The sequence below is a fragment of the Oncorhynchus kisutch genome, linkage group LG9 (genome assembly GCF_002021735.2).
Source record: "Oncorhynchus kisutch isolate 150728-3 linkage group LG9, Okis_V2, whole genome shotgun sequence".
NCBI classification, from domain to species: domain Eukaryota; kingdom Metazoa; phylum Chordata; class Actinopteri; order Salmoniformes; family Salmonidae; genus Oncorhynchus; species Oncorhynchus kisutch.
In genome coordinates, this window is record NC_034182.2 from 4,297,570 (window position 1) to 4,310,146 (window position 12,577).

General features: G+C 45.4%; 1 protein-coding gene across 4 annotated transcripts in view; it reads left to right on the forward strand.

Moving 5' to 3' along the window:
* Positions 1–12,577, forward strand: part of LOC109884014 (fatty acyl-CoA reductase 1) — a 59,643-nt gene that overhangs the window by 11,157 nt on the left and 35,909 nt on the right. For all 4 annotated transcript variants that reach the window (XM_031831559.1, XM_031831560.1, XM_031831563.1 and 1 more), the window contains one exon: positions 8,606–8,874. In XM_031831559.1, the coding sequence (XP_031687419.1) occupies positions 8,647–8,874 (228 nt within the window). In that variant the 5' untranslated portion in view covers positions 8,606–8,646. The remainder of the gene's footprint in view (positions 1–8,605; positions 8,875–12,577) is intronic.

The window sequence follows — 12,577 nt, forward strand, 5'->3', positions numbered from 1 at the left end:
AATGTCTCAAGAATGTCTTACTCTCCCCTGAGCTGTGTTTTCTAGGGATGGGGTAAAAGTGTGAAACCTCTCCGGTCCCCTCGGACTGGAGTTGCCTGTTCCTGATCTAACCTACCCTCCTTCCAGCTTTTTACCATCTGAAGCCTCCCAACTTGAGCTGAGAGTTTTCTTCTGGACTAGAAATTGTGGTCAGGAAAAACTCCCGGTTCTTACTTTCAACCCTCTATTTCCATCATACCTATTAGGTACCTGGTGACTTGGCCCATGGTCACAATGTAAGACCAATAGATGGAATACAGGCAGCTTGTCAATGACACCCAATGTTTGTTCATGATAGACCGTGCTGGCAGCGATCAAGGTCCCTCCATCATTTAGTGTGTAGTAGTACGTTGATGTGTTGTTGTGCACATGTCCATGTCCCTCCATCTCCTGTTCACTGTAACGCGACTCTCCACTCAATGCTTGATTAAACTAATCAGTCTGCCTGGGTCACGACTCCTGACCTCAGTCTGGTCTCATGATTACTCAGGGCCTGTCACTCAAGTCAAGGCTGGAAATAGACTTCACTTTCATGCATCCTTCATGTCAATAGCAGAAATCTATCATATAGGCATCAGTTGACAGGGAGAAATGGAATAAGTGAATTATTGATCAGTCACCCCAGTTCTAAAAGCACCTGATTTGAAGCTCCTGCAGTGATGCAGGGAACATTGAGAAGTCGGTGGTTATGGCTGCAACGATATCCCTATATCCCTTTTTTCCACATTAGGGGATTGAGTCACTGGCCCACAGTCTCAGCCTGTGATGAATGGGTTCTAACTAAGCAGCCCCCTGTTAGCCTGACATGCTAACTGTTCACCATCTTAGTAATGAGTCTTTGGTGTGAATTTGGGCCTGTTCCCATCAGCATCTTGTCTCTGTGTGGCAGCCTAGGGACAGGTGGGACTGGGCTGCCAACACCTTGGTAATGACTGCTCAAACTAGTTATTACACACAGCAGGATGTTCTACTGGTGACTCCCCACTTCCTGATGTGATGTAGGACCAAGACTATTCCTGTGTTTGCTGTAGCATGGTTTAATTATGTAATGCCTGTAAAAGGCATGCAGGGGTTTTGTGTGTGTGTGTGTGTGTGTGTGTGTGTGTGTGTGTGTGTGTGTGTGTGTGTGAACAGGACTACCAGAGTGTGTGTGTGAACAGGACTACCAGAGTGTGTGTGAGGACAGGACTACCAGAGTGTGTGTGAGAACAGGACTACCAGAGTGTGTGTGAGAACAGGACTACCAGAGTGTGTGTGAGAACAGGACTACCAGAGTGTGTGTGAGAACAGGACTACCAGAGTGTGTGTGAGAACAGGACTACCAGAGTGTGTGTGAGAACAGGACTACCAGAGTGTGTGTGAGAACAGGACTACCAGAGTGTGTGTGAGAACAGGACTACCAGAGTGTGTGTGAGAACAGGACTACCAGAGTGTGTGTGAGAACAGGACTACCAGAGTGTGTGTGAGAACAGGACTACCAGAGTGTGTGTGAGAACAGGACTACCAGAGTGTGTGTGAGAACAGGACTACCAGAGTGTGTGTGAGAACAGGACTACCAGAGTGTGTGTGAGAACAGGACTACCAGAGTGTGTGTGAGAACAGGACTACCAGAGTGTGTGTGAGAACAGGACTACCAGAGTGTGTGTGAGAACAGGACTACCAGAGTGTGTGTGAGAACAGGACTACCAGAGTGTGTGTGAGAACAGGACTACCAGAGTGTGTGTGAGAACAGGACTACCAGAGTGTGTGTGAGAACAGGACTACCAGAGTGTGTGTGAGAACAGGACTACCAGAGTGTGTGTGAGAACAGGACTACCAGAGTGTGTGTGGACAGGACTACCAGAGTGTGTGTGGACAGGACTACCAGAGTGTGTGTGGACAGGACTACCAGAGTGTGTGTGGACAGGACTACCAGAGTGTGTGTGGACAGGACTACCAGTGCGTGTGTGGACAGGACTACCAGTGCGTGTGTGGACAGGACTACCAGTGCGTGTGTGGACAGGACTACCAGTGCGTGTGTGGACAGGACTACCAGTGCGTGTGTGGACAGGACTACCAGTGAGTGTGTGGACAGGACTACCAGTGAGTGTGTGGACAGGACTACCAGTGAGTGTGTGGACAGGACTACCAGTGAGTGTGTGGACAGGACTACCAGTGAGTGTGTGGACAGGACTACCAGTGAGTGGTGTGGACAGGACTACCAGTGCGTGTGTGGACAGGACTACCAGTGCGTGTGTGGACAGGACTACCAGTGCGTGTGTGGACAGGACTACCAGTGCGTGTGTGGACAGGACTACCAGTGCGTGTGTGGACAGGACTACCAGTGCGTGTGTGGACAGGACTACCAGTGCGTGTGTGTATTTTCATGGGATCACATCATTTTGGTCTGTGTGGCTTTCAAAATGTCATGCGATTGAGTGGATGTGTCCATTACTAAAATATGTGAACATATAGGCTTGTATCTTACTCTATGTATGATATATTATTACTGTCATATTCAATATTTTAACATGATTAAACCCTAAACGTTATACCCACACGTTAGGCAGGTTGTTTTTAGAATGGACACAGATATCCTGGATCATATAGGCTAATGAGCAAGGAAGCTGTGGTAGCTGTCACTCACCATATAGGAGCTTTGGACTGATGCCAAGGTGCCATGATATCCTGTGCCTGGCCTGTCTGACCCAGACCAGGGTGATGCAGTACAGTGAGCAGAAGCCAGGTCTGGGTCTGGACCAAAGGCAAATAGACACCATGTACCCAGCCTCTGTCACTCACTGTCAGGGGTAGTGTAATTACAGAATCCTTTAGATCACAGATAACGTAACGTTATACACACATTCAATCTACCAGTGCATGAGTTCCAAAGAGGACACCTGAATCTGACAGTCGGCTTGTGGAAACAGCAAACTGAGAGTCTATGGGCCAAGCACCATACTGGAAATGTGACGTCATAAAAGAACAACCGTCTCCATAGCCCAGGTTTACTGTGTATCTATAGAGTGGAGGGAGAACTAGAAAGGAAATTACTAAATTAAATGAATTATTACATTAAATGAATCACATATAGGCTAATAAAAGAAAGAGCTTTTTGCACAGCTAATGCAATTAAACGCCCACACATGCAAGGCAACAAAAAACAAAGCAGGAAAAACTCCTGACAGAATGTTTGTGGTGTAAATAATATAATGCCATCTCCAACGAGAGCCCTTGACTGTCACTTATTGGTGAAAGGCTTTTGTGGATTGCTTTGTGTTTTGACCTCAAAGTGATGTTTGTTTACACTATTATGACCTAGATAGCAGGAAGTAGAGGCTGCTGTTACATGTAAGGATGATGCATCATTGAGAAAGGCCCTTGACATGGATGCTTCAGTAACAGTGGAGGGTTGTGTCTGGTTTACTGACACTGTTGTGTCTCCTGGGAATGGTGAATGGCCAGCAGTGGATTGTCAGTGAATGTCATACTAACCTGTTGGCGGTCCACTGAATTTCCACCATCTTGAAATTGACGTGGGTCCTGGACTGAAAACCAACTCATTGTGCTTCTTAGTTTGCTTGTTAGCGTTCTCATGTAGCTTCTATTCCCTCTAGTCATACGCAGGCTAAACCACAGGGTTATGTTCATCCATCTTTTTTTATTTAAGGTGTAATTTGTTGAAGCGTTAATCACTGCTTTAATCTAATGACCAGTATATTTCTCCATCATCTACCCCCTCAGGCCAAAGAGCACCGTATAGCAACACAGAGAAAGGAAGAACTCATTTCCTCTTTTGGCCAAACCAGTAGGCCTGCAAAACGAAGGAAAGTAGCTTTGCGAATGCAAGCCCTCATTCACAAGGCTGTACCCTACTCATCCTTCCCAGTAAATGTTGTGCCTCATGAAAACAGTAATCATCGTTCATCATCAATGTCACCCATCTTAATCTCTAAACAGAGCTCTGTGTTTGACCCATTAGCCAACAACAGGCAGACTGACAGTCTGCGACTGTGGAATAGTTGGGCTCCTAAGTAGGGCACGGCCCCTATGTACTTCACGGGTTCCAGGGAGTGCACAATGCCAGGTTGTTGAATGAGATAGGGCTGTTGGCAGCCGGTGCCCGCTGCTGCCTGAAACCCAGGTGGTTGGCGCAGATGTGTTTACTGTTGTGGGTGGTGCTCTTTGGTTGAGCAGCCTCCAAGGCCTGGGTTCTCAGGGGAGAGTGGCTGTTTTTACTGTTGTGGGTGGTGTTCTTTGGTTGAGCAGCCTCCAAGGCCTGGGTTCTCAGGGGAGAGTGGCCGTTTTGTGAAAAAGGCTGATGACTTCTCTTTTGTGATGTTGGGCACTGCCGTTCTTAGTAGACTAAAGTCGCCTTAATTATTGTTAGTCACAGTATTCCTCTTTCTGATTCTTTCTCTGTTCTCTGTTGAGCTGGCTTCTGTCTGTGTTCATTTCTCAGACGGCGGGCATCCAGCGAGGCTGTAGTGTGTGTCTGGGTTTCTACTGACCGACCAATGGCAGATTGATGTGCTTAAAGGCTGTAAGGCCCTCGGTGGCAGAGTACCGCTGAGGAATGCCGTGAGTCCAACAGCTGTCTTCCTTAAAACAGGCACAGACCTCCTGGTGAGAGGAGCTGCCAAGGAAAAACACAGAAAAGCACTCGTTCAAAGGAAACGGCAGTAGCTGGATGCCTAATGAGAGTGGAGGAGGATTTGTGTTGTAACTTTGGTAGCAGAAAAGTCTCTCAACATCATTATGGAACTGTCTTTAAATGACTTTCTGAGGCTACATGGTTCTTTGTCAAGAAGACTCCGCACTTATCAGCAAACAAGTAGTTGACTTATCCTTTAGGGTTACAAAGCAGGGAATGTGATGATATTGTCATTTAGTGACAGAGCAGTTTGGATCAAGTTAATACAGATTGACATCTCCAGAGCCTTACTTTGGCTGAGTCCTCTAAGTCTCGATCATACACATTATCGACCAGATAACTGGTTTGGGGATTTAGCCTGAGCCAGGATCAACCTCACCTTCCCTTGCTCCAAGCTGCATGTCTGTGATTGACAGCTCCCCTCTGCCCCCAGCCCCATGTGTTAAGACTGGGACTCTACTGCAGCAGGTGTCAGTGTCCATCCCCTTGGTGAAGGACATACCATAGCTGACGTTTAGTGAAGGCAGTAGAGCCAGTCTCTCCCTATAGACCCAAACTACTGTAAGCAGTCACAGAGAGTATAGTGGTCTACAGATAACCATAGTTCCATACTGTGTGAGTGTTAGTGAGGCTATCCCTATCAGCTCCTTTACTCTCCCACTCCAATCTACTTCTTGATGGGGAGAAGAGGAGCGAGCGGCTGAAGGCTGTGACCTGGATGGAATGCCCTGGCTGGACCGCTCGTGTGTGTGTATCCATGTGAGGAGCTAATCCATAGTGACCTCCAGCTCCTCCCCCCTGGTCCTTTAGTCTCCCAAGAATCTCTGTGATATACTGTAGCGTAGAGCCGGAATGACATGATATCAATGGAGGGACCTTGACCGTGACCCCCTTTTGTAGGGGCGTTTAAAGAGTCACACTGTGGGAGAGAGCGGTTAGGGTCAGAGATGTGTGTTTGAGGGAGGGAGGTAGGTTTTTCTCTATTTTCTCTGTTATCTTAGTCGTTGCTTTGGGGGATGTAGTTCCAGTCCTTCAGCTAACACTGTTGGGAACCTGTGTCCCAGAGACCAGGAGAGAAGATGGAGAAGGATACAGAGAACCCGCACATGGCTTTTCTAGCTTGAACACTTATCATGGTTGGTTGGCTGGCCCCACTAAACACTGACCAATCTTTGTGCCAGTATTTGATGGTCATCGTTTATAAGGCTGATAGGACACCAGTTTTGCAGGCTGTGCTACGGGTGGGCCAGGGTTGTCATCCGCTTTGGAGAGGCGTGTGATATGTTGAATGGAATCACATTGAATAGTTGAAAGTAACTCCTCTAACTTTTCTAATGCAAAGTACATTTGGTGTGAGGTTGGACAAATCAGATGTCAATGTAGCCTACATAAACCCAAAGGACACCATCATTTCAACGTGAAGCTAGGTATACTGTCATTGGTCACCATAGCAGCACCCACCTGTAGCACGCGCTCCAGCAGGTATATGTCACTGGTCACCCCCAAAGCAAATTCTTCCTTTGGCCACCTCTCCTTCCAGTTCTCTGCTGCCAATGTCTGTAACGAACTGCAAAAATCTCTGAAGCTGGGGACTCTTACCTCCCTCACTAGCTTTAAGCACCAGCTGTCAGAACAGCTCACAGATCACTGCACCTGTACATAGCTCATCTGTAAATAGCCTATCAAATCTACCTCATCCCCATACAGTATTTATTTATTTATCTTGCTCCTTTGCACCCCAGTATCTCTACTTGCACATTCATCTTCTGCACACCCTACCATTCCAGTGTTTTATTGCTATATTGTAATTACTTCACCACCATGGCCTATTTATTTCCTTACCTCTCTTATCCTACCTGATTTGCACACACTGTATATAGACTTTTTCTACTGTATTATTGATTGTATGTTTTGTTTATTTCATGTGTAACTCTTTGTTGTTGTACGTGTCGAACTGCTTTGCTGTATCTTGGCCAGGTCACAGTTGCAAATGAGAACTTGTTCTCAAACCTACCTGGTTAAATGAAGGTGAAATACATTTTAAAAAATGGTCCATGGTTGATTGGATCTTTAGAAGTAACAACCATTAACCCTATAAATAGGATGCCAGATTCATGATATCAATAATACACTTTTAAACCATACCATTTTACCATCACCAAGTCAAATATGAAATTCAACATACTTTGATCCACCCGAGCGCAGCAGTGTGTGTGGGTATGTGCTATGCTTGGCATAAGAATGTGAGATGAGACTCCTCAAACACACCATGAGGGTGCTGCTCTAACAGACCAAGCCACCCGTGTACACACACACCCCACCCTAGCCTGCAGCAGTCACAGATTGTGCTGCAATGTTGTTCACCTCACATCTCATGCTGGTTAAGGTGTTAAGATACAGTAGGAGTGAGGGCATTGAGAGCAATAGTAATGGTGTCTTTTTGTAGGCACTAACGGAGACTAATTCCACCATGGCTCGATGGCCAAAGCCTGTGGGGAAATTAATGGAGGTTTTGGAGGGGTTTTGGATAAACTCCCAAAATAAGTTCTGTGGTAAACACAGGCTTAAGAGATCTTATACATTTTGTTCTATGAGATCATCTTCATCAGCTAATGTCTCTTTTTGTGAATTCTGAAGAATTTATGTAATAAAAACAGTCCCAAAGCACATGAAGTCTTCATAATTCATAAAGGTCATGTTGACTGACTGATGTTATCTCATAGAACAAAACGTGTGGCTCACTTGGTAGAGCAGGGTTGTAGGTTGGATTCCCGTGGGGGATCAGTATGAAACTGTATGCAGTGACTACTGTAAGTCGCTCTGGATAAGAGCATCTGCTAAAATGACTGAATCTCCTAAACCTATTTCAACCTCAGACATTATTTTCTGTGTTTATCCCACAACCCCATTCTATCCCTTCTCATTTCCTCCAATAGGAATGGCTGAACAAGCGGTAGAAGAGGTAGAAAATGCTAACTCATTTCAGTTTTTTGTGACTACAAGCTGGCGAGCTCTATTGCTGACCTCGATATGTAGTTGGCTCTCTGGATGACTGCCCTGAGAAGGGAGGAGTTAATGATGCTCTTTGTACTGGCTTGGAAACTATCTTATAACCAAAGCTGGCTGACACTCTTCTGAATGGGGTAATAATGATGCATTACCTTTACTGCAGCTATAGGGTGTGATTGATTGCCTTATGAATATTCATGATCGCTGATAGACATGGCAGCTCTGCTTCTAGCTCCTAAGCAACTTTGCAGTATTTAGTTTTTTTTGGTGTTATTTCTTACATTATTAGCCCAAAACGTATTTTTTTTGCATTCATATTTATTTATTTATTAATTCCATTCTTTTACTTTTCGATTTGTGTTTTCTTATATACTACTGCACTGTTGGAGTTAGGAACACAAGCATTTCTAGAAAAAGACAGGTGCAAGGGGAAAAACGCTGATAGGCTTGACGAACTGGTAACAGACAAACATAGAACACAGGTATAAATACACTGGGGATAATGGAGAAGATGGGCGACACCTGGAGGGGGGTTGGAGACAAGCACAAAGACAGGTAAAACAGATCAGGATGTGACACTTTCACTACATCCGCAATAAAAAACGCTTGTGCGTGTCTGTGACCTTCCTGTCCTCCCCACTTACCATGTCATTAACAAAGTTACTCCCAGCACCCAGTGAGTCCCAGCTTTACTTCTCTCTACAGGTCTGTCACCTAATACTCAGCATTAATACATACACAATACATAGTGTAGGTTATGTCAAGAGTAATGAGTGTTTGCTCATGTAAAGAAATTCTGAGTCTGAACAGAGTGTAGTGCGGTTCTAATTTTCTCTCAGCCTCAGCTAATTGTCTCCTATCGTTTCTTCTCTCTCTCTCTCTCTCTCATTCTCTCTCCATCCACCCCTTTATCTATCTCTCTAGGAGCTGCCTTGTGAAGGCTGGGACCGGGACGAGCTACACAGATGGGAAAGACAGGAGAAGAGGCAGGGGCAGACGCCAGCATGGCATCTATCGCTGACTACTACGCTGGCAAGAATGTGCTGATCACTGGCGCCACGGGCTTCATGGGCAAGGTGCTGGTGGAGAAACTGCTGCGGTCCTGTCCAGAGGTCCGAACCCTCTACCTCCTGGTCAGGCCCAAGGCTGGACAGTCCATGCAGGAACGGGTCAGCGACATGATGAAGTGCAAGGTGAGGGGCACTACTAGGCTGTAGTACACTAGGCTGTAGTACACTATACCAGGGAGTGAATCTAGTCTAAAGAAGTTCCTTCTCATGATGTCATCCTATTGATCTGCACTGATCTGAAGTGAAGGCAAACTGTATAATTAATCTGTTTCCTGTTGGCTTTGTGCCACATGTAGGTTGATTGGCTTCGGTGTTTTGTTGTCTTGCAGCTTTGTGTTTATTGAAACATTGCTTGATGTTGTGAGAGAAATGTCCCAATGAATAGTATATCAAATGGTTTTATGGCTGTTGCCAGTGAAGTTCAAGTGGACTAAGCTCATCCAAACCATACGAGCCTACTCACCTACAGAGAGATAAAGGGGCGAGAGAGAAAGGAGGAGAAAGAAGGAGGGAAGGAGAGAGGGATGGGAAAAGACTGTGTTGGGCTTAATGAGCTCTGATAGATTGAGACTGGGTGAGTATTGACGTGTTCACAAATGCACGCTGAAGCATCGGGGCTCTGTTTTACTCTCTGCTGCTACTGATGTTGTTATTGCACTCTACCTGAAAACACACACACACAGATAATTAACTGTCAACAATGGAGGCACCAGTTAATGGTGTCTTAATTAACTCTCTGTCTACAATGGAGGCACCAGTTAATGGTGTCTTAATTAACTCTGTCTACAATAAAGGCACCAGTTAATGGTTCAGAGAGAGACAGAGAGAGAGACAGCGAGAGAGACAGAGAGAGAGACAGAGAGAGAGACAGAGAGAGAGACAGAGAGAGAGACAGAGAGAGAGACCGAGAGAGAGACAGAGAGAGAGAGAGACAGAGAAAGACAGAGAGAGAGAGAGAGTGAGACAGCGAGAGAGACAGCGAGAGAGACAGCGAGAGAGAGACAGAGAGAGAGAGATTCTACCTGCTGTGATTTCTGAATTCAAACGCCCAGAATGTGTCTTCACACACCAGAGATAGGATAACAACTTGGTGTTCATCCAACACAGTAGTCTGTTTGTGCAGTTGACAACACTAGCCGGCCAAACAAGACAGTGAGGGAGGAGAGGATAAAGAAACAGACTGGCTGCCATATCTAGCCTAATCAAACCAGACCATTCAAAGGAATGTGTTTAACTACGGCTGTATAAAGCATTTCCCTCCGATTGTTATTCATGTCACTATTGCAGTCTGCATCGTCTCTCGTGACAGTCTTAACAACAGAGCACACTTGAGATTCTGGGTGCCGTGTTTACGGTCTCTGTATTATCTGTCTTAGAGGTTTTTCTTTACAAACGAGGATTCTATAGGATGAATGCTCTCGGCCCGTTCCAGCCGCCTTTCATGCCGTATGGCCTTATGGATATCGAATGTCACTCAGAACACTTGTTGCTAGGTAACAGCCAAACCGAGCGTCTCTGTGGGCTTCGTTAAGGCAAAGGTGCTGTGACCTGGAAAAGGACATCCAGATAGACATCTGATTGATTTGACTCTCTCCTGATATGCCTTGACCATTAAAGAATAGGCCTAATAATTAGCTGTTGTCTGGTTAGTTGAGTTCTGTGAATTGCAGGGCATTGAATGTAATGTAACGTGTGATAGATTTGCATAAGGGGTAAGGGTGCCTTAGTTGAGGCTTTTTTGCATGCCTTCTCCCACTAATAGGCTGCTATTCTCTTATATTCTAGACATAGAATAACCTTATTTAGAGCTGAAACAGAGCTTTAGCCCAGCGTGTTTTTGTCAGAGTGCAGATCTGTGTGGGAGAGGTGGGGGATGCTGGAATGCTAGAGGGGCAAGAATGGGAATCTGCTGGAATTCTGCTGACTGGGCTTGGGTCTGAGTGGGTGATGACCTGGCCAATTATGTTCTGTATTGAGAATTGGTCAGTGGAAGAGGAGTGATTTTTAGTTTGGTGGGATGTGGTTGGTGGAACCTAAATGGCTCCATGTAAACTGGAGGGATGCTGTGTGTGTGTGTGTGTGTGTGTGTGTGTGTGTGTGTGTGTGTGTGTGTGTGTGTGTGTGTGTGTGTGTGTGTGTGTGTGTGTGTGTTCATGTGTGTTTTCGTGTACCTTATCATCTGGATCTCACCAAGGGAGGGCCAGAACTGAACAGCTGCCCTGGTGTACTGCATCCCAGAACTGTCACCCACTGCCCACCTTCTGTTCTCCTGTTTAACACCATACCTCCGCTATTACCACACCTCTCTTATCAAACGGTCTAGTGGATGTGGAAATGTAACCGATTGTTGGTTCTCCATATTTGTTCAAACTTGTACTCAGTTATCAGAGGGGAGGAGGAGGGCATGGAGGGTGTTGAACCAGGCCTCTACTGAACAACTGTTGTTCTTGTTTTGGTAAAGAACAGTCATCTCTCTCTTTGTCCTCCTCTTGTCTTACTCTGAATGAAGGGTACATTGTGTGACTGACAGAGCAGCAGGGAAGCAAGGGTGTGGTGATATACTGTGTCTTCTGCTCTTGAGCAAGGCAGTTAAGCCACACAAGAACTGTTCTTGTGCGCTGATGACGTGGATTAAAGCAGCCCCCCGTAACTCTCGGATTCAGACGGGTTGGGTTAAATGCAGAAGACACATTTCGGTTGAATGCATTCAGTTGTGCAACTGACTAGGTATCCACGTCCCCATTCCTGTGTGTGTGTGTGTGTGTGTGTGTGTGTGTGTGTGTGTGTGTGTGTGTGTGTGTGTGTGTGTGTGTGTGTGTGTGTGTGTGTGTGTGTGTGAGTGAGAGATAAATTACATTTTGCCTTTCATTTTGTCTCCTATCACACTATCACCTATGGCTATCACACTCCACCTATAGCTGTATAGCATATCCCTGTCTCTGACTCTCTTTGTCTTTCTCTCTCTCTCTCTCTCTCGCTCTCTCTTTATCTCTGTCTCTCTGTCTTTCTCTGTCACTCTCTCTCTCTCTCTCTCTGTCTCAATTCAATTCAAATCAAGGGGCTTTATTGGCATGGGAAACATGTGTTAACATTGCCAAAGCAAGTGAGGTAGATAATATACAAAAGTGAAATAAACAATAAAGATTAACAGTAAGCATTACACATACAGAAGTTTCAAATGGTTAAAGTACACAAGGGAAAATAAATAAGCATAAATATGGGTTGTATTTACAATGCTGTTTGTTCTTCACTGGTTGCCCTTTTCTTGTGGCAACAGGTCACAAATCTTGCTGCTGTGATGGCACACTGTGGTATTTCACCCAGTAGATATGGGAGTTTATCAAAATTGGATTTGTTTTCAAAATCTTTGTGGATCTGTGTAATCTGAGGGAAATATGTCTCTCTAATATGGTCATACATTGGGCAGGAGGTTAGGAAGTGCAGCTCAGTTTCCACCTCATTTTGTGGGCAGTGAGCACATAGCCATGTCTGCCTACGGCGGCCTTTCTCTCTCGTTGTGTTGTGTTGTGTTGTGTTGTGTTGTGTTGTGTTGTGTTGTGTTGTGTTGTGTTGTGTTGTGTTGTGTTGTGTTGTGTTGTGTTGTGTTGTGTTGTGTTGTGTTGTGTGTATATATATACATACATATACACACACATACATATACACACACACACACACACACACACACACACACACACACACAGAGAGATATATATATATACACACGACCACAGCCAGTTGGATGTATATTTCTTAGGAAAAGCCTGTGGTTGTAGTGTGGACTATGTGCTTTTCCTGTTTTAATCTCATCCCACAGTGCCAGCCA